The sequence below is a fragment of the Gavialis gangeticus genome, unplaced genomic scaffold, assembly GCF_001723915.1.
Source record: "Gavialis gangeticus isolate Ggan-Ray unplaced genomic scaffold, GavGan_comp1, whole genome shotgun sequence".
Lineage (NCBI taxonomy): Eukaryota > Metazoa > Chordata > Crocodylia > Gavialidae > Gavialis > Gavialis gangeticus.
Window position 1 is genome coordinate 4,124,576 of NW_017728964.1, and position 20,434 is coordinate 4,145,009.

The following is a 20,434-nucleotide window of genomic DNA, read 5'->3' on the forward strand; positions in this document are numbered from 1 at the left end:
AAGAAATTCAGTTGAGTCTGGATACTTCTCTGATTCTTGCCTCCATGGTTAGGAAATCTCATGAGGACAGGTTTCTCGATGTTCCTAACCTCAGTCAGACTGGAAATATGAAATAAATGTAGTGAAAAGGAAGCAGAGAGAAACCCAGCAACTGAAGCCATGAGACAAGTTTGCTGAATTGCACTGGCAGGGGCAGGCTGTCGAGAATAGGGTGAACTTCAGTGTATAGTTCTGGCCACTCTCCGACGTAATTTGTGCTGCCTTGGGACGAACCCAACGTTCCCTAGAAGCAGTGCTGCTGGATCTTATAAGTTAGAGCAGCCTGTGAGGATTGATAGAGAGCCTTCCTGTATAAGCACGTCAGAATAACCGCCGCCGGGCCCAGCCTATGGAAAGTCTTCCAGTCTGGCTGGAGCACAGGTGATGCATGTAACCCATGGCTGAAGATTTTACTCTCACAAAAGGAGACCTGAACTGGATCAAGGACTGACTGCTCTCCCACCTGCTAGCATACAACAAGGCAGCTTTTGCCATCAGGGTGCAGTATCCATCAGGCACTCAACAGGGAGTTCATTTCTGTTTGTTACCAGCATTACATGCCTTCTGTTCATTCGCTTCTCTTTACTGCAAAATTTCAGGATTTCAGAGACAACTAAGCAAGATCCTACTTGGGTGGTCTTGTAGTTAATATAGGGGACTGGGAGCCAGGACTCCTAAGTTTTACTTTCTGTTCTGCCATTAACATCTTGAATAGCTTTGGGAAATCATCTCTCTATTCTCTTCTGTAAAACAGGTATAGCAGGACCCTCCTGCCTCTCCAGGGTGAGGTGAAACCTACTTAATGAATTATTTATGAGGCTTAGAGATCTTTATGCTAGAAGAGAGCAAAGTATTAACTATAATTAACATCATCATCATGTTAGTGCATTAGATCCAGAAAACATTATTGCATTCATTACTGAGTAGAACGCCATTAGTTGCATATGCAAACAATCTGATTGCATGTCTCAGATCAGCATGTGGCTTAGTCAGAAGTGCTGGGGGAAAGCCCTGTCTGTTCTGATTAGATCAAGGCATTAAGATTTGTCCCCCTCGGGACATTTTCCTTCAGTATTTATGGCCCACAACTTTTTTGCATCATCTGCACCATAAATATTAAAATATCCACCCCGGCTCTTGATGCCTACCCTCAAACAATGAGCTGGTGGAGCAGCATGTTGCAAATACTAGCATGCTGCTTAGTGTCACTTTATAAAGAAGAGACTGAGCTCTTCCTGTCATCTGGACAAAGGGAATTCAGGGCGATCAGCATTCCCTTCCATTATATAGTAGTCCAGGCAAGGACTTTAGTCAGCTGTGTTAGTGACATTAGCAACATTGTATAAGCAACTAAAACCGCAGAACATGTGATTTTGAGTTTTATTGGTTGTATACATGGGTCCAGGAAGGAATTTTTTCCCCTCTTGCTGCTAGAGGTGTTGCAGAGGTGGGGGGCACTGGTCTTCTTCTGAAGCCGTGGGTATTGGCTGCAGCCAGAGATGGGGATTTTGATTGGGGTGTACCAGTGCTAGGATTCAACCCCAGAGATTCTTGGCTAGAGGGTCTTGCTACTCTGTTCTGCTAAAACCCATTGCCACATATGAGATTACAAAACATTTTTACCCCATGGTCAGATTAGCATGGACCATAGGTGAGGGTTGCCTTCCTCTGGGGAGGGAGGGATGGACATACAGGGATTAGTGAAGGAATTGGTTAGATACTCTCAAAGAGTCACAGTAATGCTTTCTGCCAGTGTTTTTATGGAATATGCTCTCTTTGTTTCAATGTGCTTCAAGGTTTACTAAATATCCAGGGCTCTATTAGATGAAGAAAACAAAGAGACCCAGTGATTTCTCTTGACTATGCTTTTCTGTTTCATACGTTCTTGGCAGCTTGAGATCATGGTAGGGAATCTCAACGGGGCCTCTGGCATTTCAAATGTTTCACATGATAGGTTTTGTTTCTGGCCTATGATTTTGATTAGGTCATATTTAGAGAGGACAAAGCAGATTATCACATTTTACACTCTTCTGATGAATGGAAATAAAGTTGCTAGTGGTCAAAGGAGAATAATGAGACTAAATGGAGATGTGCTGATGAGACAGTATGTGTCTAGGTTATGGTTAGGTTAGGACTAGGGATTTGGTAGGAGGCTGAATCAGAACTAGACCTTTGATGGTTTACACAATTTCAGTGTTGGAAGTTTCCATTGCACAATTTCCACCGTCTGGGTCCTAGTAAGACTTTGGCTATATTCCACTCAGAACCAGAAAGTTAGCTGTTTTTAGGTCTAAATCTGATATGGTACTAAAATCACAAAAGGTGATTGCAATCAGGGAATTTTAATATGACTCCCTGCCTAGGCAGGAAAGTGCTGGGGTCAGATCACCTTGGCCAGATGCCTATCCAGCCTTCTCTTAAAGGCCCCCAAGGTAGGGGAGAGCACCACTTCCCTTGGAAGCCCAGTCCAAATTTTGGCCAACCTTACCGTAAAGAAGCTTTTCCTGATATCTAGCCTAAATCTGTTCGCTGTCAGTTTGTGACCATTGTTCCTTGTTACCCCAAGAGGTGCCCTGGTGAACAGAGCATCCCTTTCTGTGTCCCCCTAATGAATTTGTAGGCGGCCACAAGATCACCTCTCAGCCTTCTCTTGTGGAGGCTGAAGTGGTCCAGGCACCTTAGTTTTGCTCATAGGGTTTGTCTTGTAAGCCCATAGGGGGGTGGCCCTCCTCTGGACCCTCTCAAGTCTATCAACATCCTTCTTGAAGTACAGCGCCCAAAACTGGACGCAGTACTCCAACTGCGGTCTCACCAATGCCGCATAGAGGGGAAGTATCACCTCTTTGGATGTATTTGTCATGTATCCGCTAATACATGATAAAGTGCAGTTAGGTTTGCTGATGGTTTCGTCCCACTGACAACTCATGTTCATCTTGGAGTCCACTGTAACTCCAAGATCCCTTTCCGCTTCTGTGTTGCTGAGGGGGTCACTTCCCAGCCAGTAGGTGTGCTGGATATTTTTGCGCCCCAGGTGCAGCACTCTGCACTTGTCCTTGTTGTACTTCATCCTGTTGTGTAACTGTCCAGTTTTCTAACTTGTCCAGGTCTGCCTGCAATCGTTCCCTACCCTCCGGAGTGTGCACTTCACCCCACAATTTAGTATAATCTGCAAACTTGGACAGAGTACACTTCACACCCTCATCCAAGTCACTGATGAAGACATTGAAGAGTACAGGTCCAAGGACTGACCCCTGCAGGACCCCACTACCCACATCCTTCCAGGTAGATAGCGACCTATCTACTACCGACTTGGAAGGATGTGGTATCTCATATTAGAGGTACTAAACTTAATGCACTGTAGCAAAGGTGCATTAATGAGCATGTAGTGTAGGAGCAGTCCAAATGGATTTACCTAACAAAGGACTTCAGTGCACTTGCTCCTGCTAGGGAGTAACTTACTTGTTACTGATAAAATAAAGTATGTACATGGAGGAGTAAGGATGTCCCAATTTGGGTCCTTTTTAGCATTAGAGTGGGGTGTCAAATTAGTTGGGCCACATGGACCCCATGGGGCTTTTCATGAGTTGAACCTAGAGCATGGGGCTTCCCACAGGTCAGATGAAGCAAGAGGGACAGTGGTGGCATTAATCTCACGGCTGCCCAGGCCATTATTTTGGTGTGGCTTCAGAACCCAGGGAGTTAATGCCTCTGCTGCTTGCCCTCCTTTTTCCCTGTTGCTGATATTTGTCACCGGGGACAAGAAGAAGCCCAATTTTGGTGATGAGTAAAGGCCGGGGAGGGAGTGGAAGGTGAGCAGTCTTAACTCCTTTGGTCATGGAGCTGCGCTGAAACTGCAGGGACTGATGCTATAGCAGGGGCTCCAGAAGCCACAGCAATGAGCCAGCAGACTGAATCCAGCCCACAGAGGGGGTGATCCAGTCTTCAAGAAGCCCCACAGGCTGGATGACCCACCTCAGTGGGCTGGATATAGCCCCCAGGCTGGATGTTTGACACCCCTGTATTACAGTATTCTGCTGGTATGCTCCAGGAAGTCAGTGGTCTGTGTTTTTCAATGTGCATCGTAAATCTGACTTACTCCCAGAGTCAGCACAGGTTAAACAAACTTCTAGTGCCACTGAGAATAATTCTTGAGAGTTACTCCAGTTTCAAACACCAGCAACAACCAAACTTCTCCATTTAGCTTACCATTTTTCTTTCTGCAGCTCTTTAAGGTTAGGGGAGTGATTGGAAAGCTGCTCCTGGTTGACCCATGTCCAGTGAACAGTCTGCTGGACAGGGACTTACTCATGACTTTCTGTGTGACTTTGGGCCAGTTACTTCCCTCCTCTGTGCCTCTGTTTCCCTTCCAGCCTTTTGGATACTTATATTTCAAGTGCTTGGAGGCATGGGCCACTTCTTATTGTGTATATCTTTAATACCTACAGTACAAAGAACTGATAGGCTGTATCAGGTTACAAATGACAGTAGCAGCATCAAGGAAATAGAACACCTGGCGGAGATGCAAGCAGACGCTGCATTAGATCCACTTGGAAATGATATCAGGCTAGAACATGCGTTTGGGGGTTTGGCCCAAATGAATGCGATTTTCAACCATGTCTGCATGTGTGTAGACAGGGACAGGTTCCCTGTTATTTCATATCAGCTGGTCATAAGCAAACCCTGCCAGGGTCAAGGGCTAAAGACTTGGGTACTCATGTCCTGGTGACATTGCCCTTCACTGACACTGTTTCCTTTCCTTACTGTTCTCCTCCCCTTGCACCCTTGGGTACAGATCTCTGGTGCCTCTCAGTGACATTTCATAAGATGGGGGCCTGACCTAAAAAGTATTATTAAATAAGTATTCATGTGTTGGATATCTGCCTTGACTCAACTTATCATCCTGCCTGAACCAAACTCTCACTCTGTTTATCCCGTCAAACCTACTTACAGCAAACCTGCCCTGTGGAAGTTCCAGCATCCGAATAATTTACCAGTGTCGCCTGGCCCAAGTACAGCATTGCTACGACAAGACAGTGTCATGCCTTTGCATGTGACATTAGCATGTGGCCACATGGTGACAGCATGTTTGCATGACACTATGCAGTGTCATGGTCACACAGGGGATTGATGTCACATTGCAATACCACTGCTTCGTGACATGGTCTGAATGGTTAATGTGGCTGGGCCTAGGACTGCCCTTTCAAAATGTGGATGACTCCACCAAAATCAGAGTAGGGAGCAGCCTCTGATATACCACAATTAATTCAGTATCACAGAAGTGCATAGAATTGCTCCAGTGCAGCAAACACAGACCATGTTGCCAAACTGCTGGCCTTGCTAGAACTGCAGCTCCATCGCATTAGTAGCAACGGAATACAAGATGATGATCAGACAGAGTAAAATCATCATGTCACAGCAGTAGGGCCCATTAGAAATGAAATGTTCCTACTGGGATATTTTATTTACACACTTCAGTAGAGTGGACACCAAAAGGTTTTGCTAATGCTTCATGGGCTGCTAATTTCCTCTCTGACCTCTTTTGTTAGGGAGTGACCCCAGCTAGAATCTCTGTGCAATGAATGCCAAAGCTTGACACAGGCCTGGGTTAGGGGTGACAATGAGGCCTCTATGGGCTTTAATCAGGCTCCAGTTTGGAGTTTCAGAACAGGGAGAATTTGTGTGGCTCTCAAAAGATCTGGGTGGCACAATAAGGGAGGCCCTGGGGTCTCCCAGGAAGGCAGAGGCAGCCCAGAGAAGACAGGCTAAAGGATTCGTCAGGCGGGGAGGCGGGGGAGGCAGGCTGGAGGATGGCTTCCTTTGTGAAAGGCTTTCTTTAGAAAGGAAGGTTTTTCTGAATGCCCCGTTAGACGACCCAATCAGGTCCTGGCAGATGGATATCACAGGCATGCTGCTTATTCATGGCAAGCTGCAGCTTTTATCATTACCCCCTCCCCCAGCCTTTTATTCATTTTAAGGCTAATTTGTTTTGTTAATGTTTTCTTGCCCTCCTCTTTTCTTTCCCCCCTACAGACTGTGAGTCATACTGCAAGGCGTCCAAAGGGAAACTGAAGATCAACATGAAAAAGTACTGTAAGAAAGACTATGGTGAGTTACACATTCTTGGACTTAGCTGCATTTTTAAAGTGAGGCAAATTTTTAAAAATATCTTTCCTGCAACATAATAAATGTCCTTCTCACGATACACAATAGAAAGGGACGAGCCAGGAATGAGCTCTAGCGCGGCTGAACGCTGGAAATGTTCTTCCCAACACAGCCCCGGGTTGTGCAAACGAGGGGAGTGTTTGGGACACGGACCCCAGACATTTCCAGATGGACTTTGATGAGCTTTCTCTCAGGGAAAGAGCAGGGAGGTCAGCATTCCCCTGCTGCGTCGTGTCAGCTCGGATGAAAACACTGGCTAGTCCTTCCCCACAGTTTGAGTATATCGTACTGTGCGTTTCAGTCAATATTCTTCTATATTGTAGAGATCAATTCAGACTCGATAATACGAGGCCTTAATACAGTTTATGAAGCAGAGATGCACAGTCAGACTCCAACAACGTTCGGTGACATTTAAGTGTATGTGTGATGCATATTGGATATGGGCTCCCAGGGGCCCCAGCACAGCGTTGTCTGCTATCCAGAAACTGTGGGGAATCCCACTCTGCCTCACTTTCTCATCTCCCATGACCTACTGAGCCCCATATGCCTGTTACCCAGAATCCTTTGGGGCCCGTCCTCATCACCACCATGACTGTGTTCTCTATCATGAACAGTGGCTTTTTAAAAAATTGGGTTTAAATGTGGTTTCTGTAGAGTAGCAACCCTCCTGCTTCATCATCTGAATGTGCGTACTCCTCCATCTTCTACTTTTCCAGGCACAGCTCTCTTCAGAGCACTCAGGTTTTGTCTCCTTGTTTTGTTTCCATGTTAAAGGTTATAGGTAGGATTAATGGAGTAAAATAAACTGGGACAGAAAGTAAGAAATACCCGTGATCTCTCCCTCTCTTGTGTTTTAAGAGAAGTCTGGGTCCTTCCTGCAGTGGAAAGTGATGACTGTACACGCAAGGGTGACATCTAGATAGCAGCCAACAGTCAGATCATGTCTAATTGAAACCTTTCCCTCATTTGCTTGGAAAGTTACTTTTATTCCAAATGAGACAGCAGAATCTAATCAAACAATTGCAAATGCTGATTGATGTCTTTCATGCTTTTCCACTTCCAGAGTGCTAATTTTATCTGCTATTAGACTCACATATTGGAATGACTGGACAAGTTAGTAAGAGGGATGGTAGTTTCTCTTGCTTTTTGGACTGAGCAAAACAGACACTTCTCAAATCAATGGAGAAATGCCAGTTTACATCAGCATAGAATTTGGCCTGTTAGCTGTTGGCGGCAAATTCTGGGGGCTTATTTTGATTTTCTTTTCTTTTTTTTTTTAATGTGTATAAAATAAAACCAACGAGTTCCTTAGCAATTTATTTGCCCCTAAAATGTAGGGATGGTTTTCTTTGGAGAAAGGGATGTGGTGGACAATCTGATCCCTCCATTGTACTTCGGTTAGAAATCTCAGGGTTTTTTGTCTACTCTGTTTATTATCTGATGACAAAGCACTATGATGCTGGAAGACCTTTCTGTGTGTCCTTTTCTGGATCTGTGTCCAAGAATCTTAAACTTTTTTGTTTTAAAAAATGCAGAGAAATGTCATAGATAAAGAGACTCTAAGGATAGAAGGGGCCATTAGATCATTTAGCCTGGCATCCTGTATAAGCATTGTCCATAGCATTTCATCTAGTTACGTCTGTAGAAAGCCTAATACCGATATTCTTTTAACCGTCAATGGTACTCTCATGCTTACATCTTCTTTTTCGTAAACATATCTTTCTAGAAAGATTTAATGACATTATCAATATTTTTAATAACTTCTCTGGCAAGTCCCAGGCACAGTTCCCATTGACTGTCATCTTCAAAGCCTTCTGATCCTGATCCTCCTCTTAGTTACACTGGTAGTAGGATTTCCAAGAGTTCCCAGGATTATGCTAGTAGAAGGATTTTCAGAGAATTCAAAAGACTTTCTCTGGGTTTATATGATTCTAAAAGATTGTAAAAAATTCTAAAAAAAAAATTACTTGAGTCTTGGCTTTCCAGAAGATAAGCCTTCCTTCCCAAATGTTGCCAGTGTAGTTGAGGTCATCTCAGCTACTCCAGACATCAGTAAACTGATTTAAGCATCTGGCATTATGGAAAAATCATGTATTATTCATTAGGGATCAAATCAACAGGCTCTGTTTAACATAGATCTCTAGATATTATTCTAAATATAACTGTAAGGAATGAGATTGTTTCTACAGTTAGTTTTAAAGCATCCGATAGAATCTGACAGTAGGGATCTGGTTTTCCAGTAAATTCTATAGGATAGTCCAAAAACACCTACAACAAAGCAATCATTTTCTGTTTAAAAGTGTAGTAGCAGAATTTGGGAGAAGGAGGCTGTCTATAAGAGAAGTGCTAACATTCAGTTCTTTTGCTAGGTCAAAGGCCTGATCCAATTCCCACTCAGGTCAATGAGAGTCTTTCCATTCACTTTAATGGGTATTGGCATTTTAACTGGAGACTGGCAAGACCTAGGCCATCTTCCTGTTTACACTGGCAATGTAATAAGGCTTTGAAATGGATGTGATTTACAGTTGTGGCAACGTTATATTGCCAGAGTTGTGTAAAGGGGTATTAGCATAAATGAAAATCAGTGCTGCTGGCTGATACATCCATGAGTTGATCTAGGATTGTGGCGAGGAGGTTATAGCCACATCCCCTTCGGCAGTGTGGCACGTCTACAGTGAAGAGAGCTCACTGTGCATGTCCCACACTACCAAAGGAGGTATGCCCACCCCCCCTACCCCTAGCCATGATCCTACACATGGCAGGGAGTTCAGAGCTCTCAGCTCACCAGCTAGTTGATACAGGATCTGGCTGGAGTCTCTGCTTTCACAGGGCACCAGAGCCCAGGGGGTGAGTGCCACGACTGTTCATCCTCCCTGTCCTCCCTTCTCCCTTCGTTCAGCAGCAGGTGAATAGAGGGGATGAAAGTCAGGGGACGGGATTCAGCAGCAGGGGAACAGAGGGGATGTATTCCTGCAGTTCTGGACACTAGGGACTGCATGCAGTCGCCAGTCATCCTCCTTTTTCCCTTGCCGATAAATTCAGGGAGAGGGAGAGCTAGCATCGGCAGGACTCTGGTCTCTGGAGCTGTGTGAGAGTAGGGGCTTCAGCCCGAACTTGCACCAACCAGCTGGTGAACTTGGAGCTCATGCCATATCCACAGACCCCAGCAGGAGCTACACTGACATGCCAGTGAGCTCAGAGAGCTCATTGCACATATGGCACACAGTCAAGGGAGGGGCGATGGTAATCGCACTACTACACCCCCTGGATCCACCCTCAGATCCATCTCCACTCGCTTTTGCCTCAAGGGGATGAAGTAAATGGACTGGTGCAGCCTTCATTATGTAAAGGGGTGCAAACCTCCAACTGGTATAAGTCAGCCTAGCTCCACTGACCTCAAAAATACTAATTTATTTATGGTGAATGGTAATTGCTAGGGTCTTCTGCTTTTAAGTCATTTATTAGGTTCAGTGTATTACATGCTCCCAGAGTAGTAATGGGCATATTTGAAATCCATTCTATAAATTAATGTAGGATTAAGTAACTAAAAGATACTCTTTGACAGTACTCTATTTCTGTAAATGCTGTGGTTGTCACATGCACACCTATCCGAGTTTCCACAGGTGGCGAAAGGTATCCCCATCACTGTCTCTTTCTTGCCTTGCGCTTAGATATTATAGCTTAAGTCAGGGGTGGGCAAAATAGTAGATCCGGCCAGTGGCCAGACTCCATTTCCCAGGAACACCTGCCTGCATCACTGTAGCCAGTTTCCAAGGAGACCCCAGCAGCAGCGGGGCTGTGACTGTGGGGCTGGTAGGGCCTGCGGCTGGGTTGGGAGCTGCTGCGGGGCCGGGGCTGGCATCTTGCAGCAGTGACAGTGTGGTCCAGAGCCAGGGCAAAGCTGTGATCCGCCGCCTGCATGCTCCCACTTGGGGTGTGCAGGCAGCAGATTGCAGCTGTGCTCCAGCTCCAGGCCACGTTGTCACCCCCGCAAGATCCCAGCCCTGGAGCAGCTCCACACCCAGCCACATGCCCTGCCAGCAGGGCTGGGGTTGGTCTCCATGGAAACCCCAGCCCCCTGCTGTCACAGCCCCTTGGAAGCTGGGGTCTCCATGGAAACTGGCTGCAGTGTAGTGGGCAGGGGCTGCTGGGAAATGGAGTCCACCATGGGCCCAATCTGGGCCGCAGACCAGACTTTTCCTGCCCCTGTGCTAAGCGCTGCACTGATGCATAGATTTAAGTGGCTGTTGTGTTAGTCCAGGGCCAGTTTTCGATGTGAGGCCTGGAGCAGGCCCAGATGAGCTCAACTGAATGCTGGAGGCCTCTGAAGGAAAATAAAAAAGCATCCTCTCTGTATCAAAGTTTCCAGCAGCAATGGCAGTGGCACCTCCTCCTCACTCCAAACGCAAAGTCACAACAGCAGGCACAGCACATTCTGGAAGTGTTTGCAAAGGCAGAACTAATTTCCATTTAACACTCCTTCACAACGTCTTTTTCATACAAGGGAATTCCTGGCAGTAGCTGTGTTCAGGGATGCTCTCGTTTGGCTTTGTGTTCTGACAGCTTCCAGTGAGTTCACGCGAGCAAAGGCACATGGAGGGGCAGTGAAGTACTAAGAAGACCATGTCCTTGTATATGTCCTCTCTGCCACTTCCATTCCCCTGCCCCCGCTCACTCTTCACTGCAAAATAAAACTCTACCCTGCATGTACAGAGTTAAACCCTGAATAATTTATAATAGTTTTCTGTCAAGGAAGGAAGGGGGATGTGAACTTTGAAACAGAAGCAATCAGGATTTTCTCATCCAATCCCACAGCGTGGGGTTCAAATGTTTATTCTTGCTTTATGCCACATGGCAAATGTGTTCTGAAGTTTAAATGAGACATTGTCCCCTTTCTGCAACAATGAACAGGCTGGGCTGGAATGCATTCACTACAGAATATTAAAGGAACATTGCCTTATATTCTGTTCCCACTTGGTTTAAAATACTATTGTAAATATAATGAAAGAAAAAATCCTTCATTGGTGTGACCTATTACTAACATTTATGATAATTGGAAATGGAAAAAAAAAGGGATTTACTTTTCATCTCAATTGCTGCATGCTGTCCTTTTACATTTCGCTTGCAGCAAAGGTGGCGTATCACAATATCTGGGCCTGTTTCAAGTGAAAACAAAGAAATCTTCATCTTCTGTTGATTGGCTTTTCTGAGCTATCATGCAATATAATTTTCTATCACTGTTAGGCTTTGGGAAACTCTTTTTAACTTTTCAAAATAAGACCTGTTGCTTTTGCTTTACAAACGAAGATATAAGCAGGTACTGCGCAGCATTCAAGAATCCATATGAATATCAGAAAAACCTACATAAAAGCTACTTGTAATGAAGCAGCCCTGAAGAGATGTGCAGGAGGAAAGGGGGCATTGGCTGCTGCAGTTTTCTTGTGTGTTTCATTAAGTTTCAGCATTTGCAATAAATAACTAAATGCAGGCAGTTATGCTAGTAAATGGCCTCTCCGAGGCAGTTTTCTGCAGGGGTGAGGTTCAGGTCCTGGAAATATCTGATAACTGACTGAAAGGAGCTCGCTTTCCATTGCAGGTGATGTTAAATAGAGGTGCTTCGTGCACTGCAGGATCCCATCTGTAGTACTTGGCACAACAATCTGCTACATCCAAAGAGATCCACAGCTACTTGTCAGTCCACTTGGCCAGGGCTGAACAACGTTTAGGAATTTGCTTTTTTAAGTGACAGTGACCGAGTAAACTTATAAAATTATCTCGAACCAACCAAATAAATTCACATCTGACAGCACAGAAAGCATGCAAGCCTTGAACAGATGATCAGGAGAGGAAGGGGGGTGAGGGGAAGTAATCCCAGCCATATAGGCGAGACAACACTCGTGCTGGCAGCTTGGCGGTTCCTTGTAAACACACACACTAGGTGAGGGCGGCCAAGCTTTCGAACCATTCCAGGAGGGAATAAAAGATTGAAAAGGCACACGGAGTGATAATAAAGACTTTCTGACTGACACCCCAGCGGGAAGCCAATTAGGAGGCACTTTTCCTCAACTTTATGGGATGATAGCAGCTCTGAATGTCCTAAAAGGCCCTAATTAGGTTGGACATGGTTACTTCTCCTGTGAGCTAAATCAGGGAGCTATCATCTGGATAGCTCTGCTCAATAGAGCTTTTTATCTCCCTTTTTAATTCAGTGACTCAAAGGGGATATTTTTACTTATTTATTTTTATCTATTTATGCTTTTTTTTAATACACTGTCTCTTGCAAAGTATATTCTGTGCAAATATTTTGAGCCAAGCAAGGCAAGAGGGGAATGCAACCATGGTTTAATCTCAATGAGATTTAGGCAAGAACAGAATTCTTTTTAGTTTGCTGCTAAGTGGAATTAGTTAATGACTTTGCTAAATCCCTGTTATACAGAAAAATGAGAGGGAGTTGTTAGGTTTGTAGGCTGTTAAACCTCTTGAGCTCAAAGCTTTGAAAACACTGCTCTGGAAAGTCTTGAGTTTGGGAGGAAATATAGTTTGAAGGTGAAGATGGTGCAGGGAGACTCCGGCTTCCAGGTCCTAGTGAAGGAGAACACGCAGCTGAGATGATACCTTAAGCTGTCTTGCATCTTCATTGATAAGTGTACAAAGAGAGAGTGGCACGGTGCCATTGTCATGTGAGCGAGCAGAGGAGTCTGAACAAAGGATGGAATTTTTCCCTTGTGTGCCGAAATGGCAGCTTTCTAGCTGGGTAACTGATGTTTCTGTCACTTAAGCTCCTGATGGACTTTACACGTAAGATGTGATTAACTGGTTAATTACGTCTTAAGCAGTGACCCGGCCACACATCCAATCAATTAACGGCGTGATAAAACAAGCAATAAGCCACAAAGTTATTACACAAAACGTGTAATAACATGGCTGGTTCCTATCATGCGCTTAATTGAACGTGTGACCAGTGCCCAGCCTCTGGAGCTCACGGGAGCCTTTCAAGACTCCTTTGTGCTTCAGAGGCCGGGAGCACCCCTCAGCTGATTGGGGCTCCCAGTGCATGAGTGCAGGGAGACAAGCTGGCTACCTGCCTACTGGGTTCCCTATGCACTGGCAATATGGTATGATGGGATCTGATGCAGGATCCCATAGTCACACCTGCTGTTATGTGTGTGTGATATGGCAGGAAGAGCAATTGTTGGGATCCCAAATCAGATCCCATTGCACCTTTACTTTAACGCCTGTCAGGGGCCTTACACAGAATGCAGTTCTATTACTCCTGCCCTGTCGACGTGTCAGCTTGTGCCTGTAAACTGAGCATAATCCGTTAGATATGCACTGACTGAGCAGGTATGCAGCTATACACATGTGCTCATTCTGGACATCTAAGTGCATCCAAGGCCCTTGGCAGACATTACAGTTAAGACATAATTAACCAGTTAACGTGGCCATATATTAATGCAATTAATTGGATGATAAAACAGGGAATTAACCACAAAGCTATTATGCAAAATATGTGTAATAACTTTGTGGGTGGTTCCCGTCATCTTTTGCTCCACTGTGCTCCCATGATTGGGAACACCAGTCACGTCAGGCGATCAGTACTTCCAGCCTCAGGAGCACTTGGGAGGTTTAAAGGGTTCGGTGCCCTCCCAAAGCTGAGAGCACCAGTCACTGCTTCCAGTCTCTGGAGCCCACTGGGGCCCTTCACTGGGAGTGCTGAACCAGCCGCCTGGCACTCCAAGCCATGAGCCAAATGTGTACCCAACTTGCTACCTGGTGCACAGTTGAGCACTACCATGATCCTGAGCTCTCATTGCACCAGCAGTAGGGTGCAGTTGGGCTAGAGCTAGAGCTAGAGCTTTTGAAGTTTCAAGACAGTCAAAGTTTCTCTACTGCCAAATGCGAAGGTCCTTTAAACCCAGCAGGAAGACAGATGCACCAACATTAACATCCTCTCACAAGCAAACACCACAAACATTGAGGCAACAATCATCGAACATCTTCAGACTCTTACAGCAAGTTTTATTTTATCAGCTTAGTCAAGGCCTAGGCTCAAGAGGAGGGCAGAGAAAGTGCTTCAAGGATGTCCTCAAGACCAACTTGAAAAAACGCAACATTGACACATCAGCTCATGGAAACTATAGCCCAGGACTGCCCAAAGTGGAGGAAGAGTCTGCTTCATCTCAGTACTTTGAAAACTCACAATGACAATAGGAGATGGAAAAGCAGGAGTGGCCAGAACAACTTGTTGTGTATCCAGTCAAGAATCCAGAGCCACCCACCCTACACAGAAACATGTGCCTGAGTTGCAGCAGAACTTGTCAATCCTGGATTGGCCTTGTCAACCGTCTTTGGACTTACAGATAAGGCAACCATGGAAGACAATTATCCTTGACTACAAGGGATTGCTGTTGCTGATGGATAAGACCCTGGGAGAGATTAGGGACTTCAGCAAGAAATGAGGTGACACACAAGTTGAAAAAGAGTTACTACTATATCTAGGCATAAATGAGACTTTGATATAAAACATACTTGGTCGGAGACACAGAAACCTAGTAAGACGTATGGCCAAGAGAAGCTTGGGCTGAGAATGAAGAACAAGCTTGCATGTGCAAGGTGATAGGGAGGCAAACCCCAGCCACAATGCATTAGAAGCACAACACATCACAAAGCAGGGAAGTTGTTGACCCACACTGCTGTGGTGTGACTGTATCTGGAATACTGAAATACTGACCTGGTTCTGTTCCCACTATTGGCTCAGTTACTCTTGAATTACACTACTGTGAGCGAGAAAAGAATAGGCCCCACTGTGATCTTGTGTCTTGCCAACTGGTTACTAGAAAGTTACATGGTCAAGTCAAGAGGGAGTTTGGAGGAGAGGAACACAAAGTCATTATGGGCTGGAGGAATTCAATAAAGTTATGTCTGTATAAGCTAGCTGAGATAAGAGAAACAATAAAAATTGCAGATATTAAAAGGTCTGAACCCAAAGGAGGGAGATGAAGGATTTAGTGTAATAAAAGGGCCCAACTAGGGAGTACTGGGGAGAGAAGCATTTAGGCTGAGTATAGATTTCCTGTGGAATAAGCCTTTTCAGGGATGTCCAATTACTTGGATTACTTAACGCTGAACTGGGCAGAACACAGCTATGGGAGACAGACTGAATTAGATCAAATAAGATCTAATTAGCCCTTCGAGTCCCCGGCTGTTCCACTCTCCAAGGAGGGAAGGATAGGATACTATAACATCAAGCAAAGCTTTGGAATCTCCATTATAACCTCCTTGGCATCCCCAAAGGTTCTGCCCTCCCCTGAAGGTTTTGGCATGTGGCCCAATGAAGCCGACCCATAAAAGCTACATTTGTGGTTATTCACAAATATTCACAGCATTGTAACCCAATAAGCTTTCAGTTAAGGGGAGCTGCTGGATGGCTTAGGGACAGGATGCAGTCATTTTAGATACTGGATAAGCTTTGACTTTTGGAGAAGGTAGCACATCCAGGTCAAAGTGGAGGTGACTAAGAGGCCAGAGCAGGAAAGATTAAGTGCCCCAAGGGATGTTGGTGCTGCACCACACCTGGTCTGTGAATAAACAGAGGGTTTCAGTTTCCAGAGCAGTTAATCTCTTAATTCTTCTGGACAAGTGCATTGTGCATTCTCCTTCTCTCCCCCTCCCACAACTATCCCACTCACATACACACCCCTTCCTGACCAAATGCAAAGACAGGGCACTGTAAAAGCCCTGGGCATTCAGAGCATTTTCTACCACAATCTTCACTTTATGAGGTCTACTTTGCACCAGTTATGTATCCAGCTTGGGCCTGATCCTGCACATTTGAAATTGGGGGGGTTGGCTTCCAGAAAAAGCCTGTTTGGGCTGATATCTCCAAACATCAGTCCAAACATCATCCAACTATGGACACCATTTTTCCTGAATCAGTAGGACCTAACTGTGTCCACTCCCACTGATGTCACAAGGGGTGCCCAGCAAGTCATCTAGGCAAGCCCTTTGTATAGCCTCCTTTATGCTGTTAACCCGGTACCTTGTGAAGGGACATGAGGCAATCAGCTCCTTTATGAAATGAGAACTAAGGCTAACTAAGATTGTCCGAACTGTGACCCAGGCAGAGGCCTCCTGAAGCACTTTGAGTTGGAGGAGCTGCTCCCCAGCCCTCATCTCCATTTTACTTGCCCAGAGAGGAAGGATGGGACAGGGAGGCCTTCTGGCCCAAGACACTCAAATGCCATTGCACACCAGGCTGCCCGGCAGACCGTCCGGCTTCACTTTGCCTTGGTCCAGTCCACTGAGTCACCATTCCCTTTCCAGTCAGCACTTAAAAAAGAAGATGGGGGTGGAGAAAGTAAGATCCTATTCTGAAAGGTGAGATCATCTTCTTACTCTGCCCTTTCTTGGAAAAATCCTTCCTTCACGGAGACTTCAGTTAGTCACCCCCTTTGTTGAAAGACAGCTTGGCAAGGCCTCATGGAAAAATCAAAATATGTTTTCAAAAGACCTTTTTAAAAAAAAACAAAAAACGTACTCTTCATAGAAACCTAACATGATCATTGCTGAGGATGCAGCTGTGGGGGGCAGGGAAGGGGGCACCCACAAGCTTCTCCCCATAATGGAGATCTCCTAAACACATTCATATGAAGAAACCATATTTTTGAAGTCAGGGGAAGGTTCCTGGAGTGGTGGTAAATTGTTGAGAAATCCCTAGCATAACTGCATCCATATGCTCTGGAACACGCTGAGACAAAGGAAACTTCTGGGGGAGAGGAGCACTGAGGTAACCCTCTCCTCCAGGGCTGTAATAAAACTGGTGCAGGAATGAATTAAACCGTGTGAAAAGGAAAGTGACTGGATGGGTCACACCCTTTCAAACAGAAAAGATTAAACCTCATAAATCTCTAATATTAAACTGGTGTGAAACTGGGGAACCAGAACAATAAAATAACAATACAGGGTTGAAATCATATTTTAATAATATTGTGCACTCTGCCTTTGAGGAAGGAGGGAACTGGACCCATCTGATCCAATTCCCCCCTAAACTTCAAGGGTTTGGATAAACTAAGGAACTATGTCAGCCCCACCCCTGGGACTTGTTTCTGCCCCTGTTGATGTCTGCTCTCATCAGCTTCAGTGGCTGCAGAAGTTTCCCTCTTACCTCTGATTTTCAGGTGAAATAAGCCATGCTCTGAATTGCTCTGGACTCTGATTGGGCATATTTAGGTCTAGTGCTTGCCCTTGACACTGGCTTATTTCTTGGGCAGCTCTTCATGTGCAATAAGTGGAGAAAAGCACTGCCAAACATGACAGGGATGCGGTGAGAATGAATATGTTGTTCTCCGTAAAGTGCTCAGATACTGCTGTGGTGGTGCTAGGTGGCAGAAGAAAGCTTTACAGTGCATAGCAGTGGAATATATTAGGGCTGGGTGAAATGGGACCGTTCTGTTTCACCTTGAGTTTCAAGGCTTCCATAGAACAGCGGTCCATTTCAAATTTAATTTCCATTCGAAATAGCCCTTCCGTTTTGCTTTGTCAAAACAATGAGTCTGTTTCGATGCCATGTCAACGTTTTGCTAGATCAGGCTGGGGGTGGGAAGTCAGCCCAGCTGGGCTGACTCTCTGGCCCCGGCCCAGTCTAGCACCGGGGATGGGAAGTCAGCCCAGCTGGACTGATTTCCCATCCCCAGCGCTATGGTCGAAACATTTCAACTTTCAAAACGTTTCGACTAGCCTCGTTTTGTTTCGAGGCTGTTTTGACGCCCTTTGTTTTTCTTTGATTTTGCTGTTTCAGCCTCAAAATGAGTTAAAACAGTGTTGAAATGAAACAGCTAGCAAAATTTCGCACAGCCCTAGTATGTATGTCTATGATAAAACTCTCCAGAACTCAGTGTCAGGATGAAGTGGAGCCTGGCCCAAGAAGTTCACTGTTGGATGTTCACTCTTAGTTTAGTTCTTGGAAAAGAAAAAACAAACCCAGATTCTTCCAGATGCAAACAAGCCCCCTGCTTAGCCTAAGCCAGCACCTGCCGTCCAAGATGCTCCGGCACTGTACCTAGACTTCTGGCAGCCCTGGGAGAACTTTTAGTATTGGGGCCTGCCTTTGCCAGAAATGATGATAATAATAATCGGACAACGGGGGAAAAATTATCATTTTTGGGCCCCCATTCTGTCCGGGTGCCAGGCAGCCGCCCGGTTCACCCATGCCTGCGTCCAGCCCTGAGATGCTCAGACCACTTTACAAATAAACACTAGTCAATTAAGCACTGGAAGAACTCAGTTCAGGCACTATTTTCCTTAAAACAACAATCACTTCAGTAGAAAGAACAGCTAGAAACACTCTTTTCAGCACACACAGTAAAGGCAATCAAGTCAGCTCCCATCCTGACACCACAGTATTTTGAACACTATTTCTTAAAGATGAACACTGAAGCAAGGCTATTCTTACAGTATTGCCCTTTTCAAGTACAGTATTGACAATTTTTGAGAGAGTTGGTGCTTTTCTAATAGTCTCAGCTTCTGGAATTATGTTATCACGCAAGAATTTCTGTTTTAATTAAAAATAAGGTAAATTCCTAAGCTCTATATTTGCAGAGAAAAGCATGAAAACAGGAATCTGGATGATTCCAAAACCAGAAAACAGAAACCTTACTCATGATTTTTTGACCGCAGGTGTCAAGACTGGTGCTTCCATTTTATCCTTTAGGATGTTGACATGAAACATTAAAAAAAAATTCCAGAGCTTTCTTTTTGGTTGTACTGCCTTAGCCAGACCATTGGAAGACCTCAGGAGATAGATCACATGAGGCTGTAACCTGAACTGGACCGGGAAGGACTACTAAATTTTATAAAGTATGAAGCAGGAGCAGTAGTGCCATCTGATGGCTGTTTTGCAACAGGTCTGAAATAAGTGGTGGGTTCCAGTTCAGCTCCCAGCCAGCCTGTGTAAATGCCACTCTAAACTATGGCCTCTTCTGAGGGACCAGGGACCAAATAGTAGCTGAACCCTTTTCCATACTGGAGCAGTAGCCCCTTCAGGTCAGGGCTGAGGCATGTTAGTGGTATAGGGTGGGATGGCTTGCCTATGCCTGTCCTGTGTTCAAGCAGAACACTTCATTTCCCAGGGACACATATCTAAAAGTATCACCCATGAAAAGGGATGTGAGCACAATGAAAGGAGTTGAACTGGTTTAATTTAAATAAGTGTTTAAATTAAACTGCTACAGACCTTTCTATGCAGGCAGAACTGTGCTTAGAAGTTTTTAATTTGCAGGTACAGCCAGAGTGTCACCAAACGGATCTAAGCATGCTCCCACAGAGCATTTCACCGGTTTACCGGAATGGTTCTCAGCTGCCACCTGGTTAACCTGGGGCTACTCTGTGTGTAGAGCAGGTGTTATGGGGTGTCAAAAATTTGTTTTATACTTCTTTTATCAAATAACTGAATTATAAGCCCTGAAGCCACACTGCCTTTTGCTGGACTAAAGAGTTTGAACAGAGCAAGGACTTCTATTTGGCCCTAAACATGTATGCCAAAAACTCCCCAGTGTTAACCTAATTGTCCCTGCCCTATGGGATTAACCTTCACCTTCCATACCTGCACATTTCATTGGCTTGAGGGAGCAATGGGCCTGCTCAGGGCACCTGTCCTGCCTGCAGGGCTCTCCAGATGCAGCAGCAGCCTGCTTTGCAAATGCTGGGTAAAGGGACAGATTCAGGATGTTACAGCTAGTTGCTGTTTGAAAGTGCACAGAAAACAATCAGGCAAAGGCAGCCAGGGAGATGCCTGCTCTGCTGTCAGCACTGGAGCTGTGCGGTCCCAAGGTATTCTGTTCAGGAACTGGACAGGAGCCATTCCATGCTGAAAACTGGTGTCATCAGCCCAGCCTGCAGCAGGATCTCTGTGAAAACTGTGACTCATTTGATTTTGTTCTCCCCTCAGGGGGTACATTGCTGGAACATAGCAGCATCACATGGCTGCTTAAGGGGCACCCGCTGGTTGCTTCAACAGCTTGCCTCAATTACGAATTACAGCAATTTCACCCATCATGTTTTCCCTAGTGCCAGGGCTCAGGCTAATCCACTTTCCCTCTGATCATCGGGTGGGCTTTGTGGCTTACAGTGCAAGCACTGCTGTGAATGAAATGGGGATGATGCCTTGCAGCGGAGAAAGTCCCTTCTTCCCTGCTGAGAGAGGTTACCAGCACTGTTAACCAGCTGGCTTGTCAAA

At 45.3% G+C, this 20,434-nt stretch overlaps 1 protein-coding gene across 3 annotated transcripts in view; it reads left to right on the top strand.

The window, feature by feature from the left end:
- The window catches only part of NTN1 (netrin 1), a 255,273-nt gene that overhangs the window by 216,633 nt on the left and 18,206 nt on the right, over positions 1 to 20,434 (top strand). For all 3 annotated transcript variants that reach the window (XM_019502100.1, XM_019502096.1, XM_019502106.1), the window contains one exon: positions 6,070 to 6,144. In XM_019502100.1, the coding sequence (XP_019357645.1) occupies positions 6,070 to 6,144 (75 nt within the window). The remainder of the gene's footprint in view (positions 1 to 6,069; positions 6,145 to 20,434) is intronic.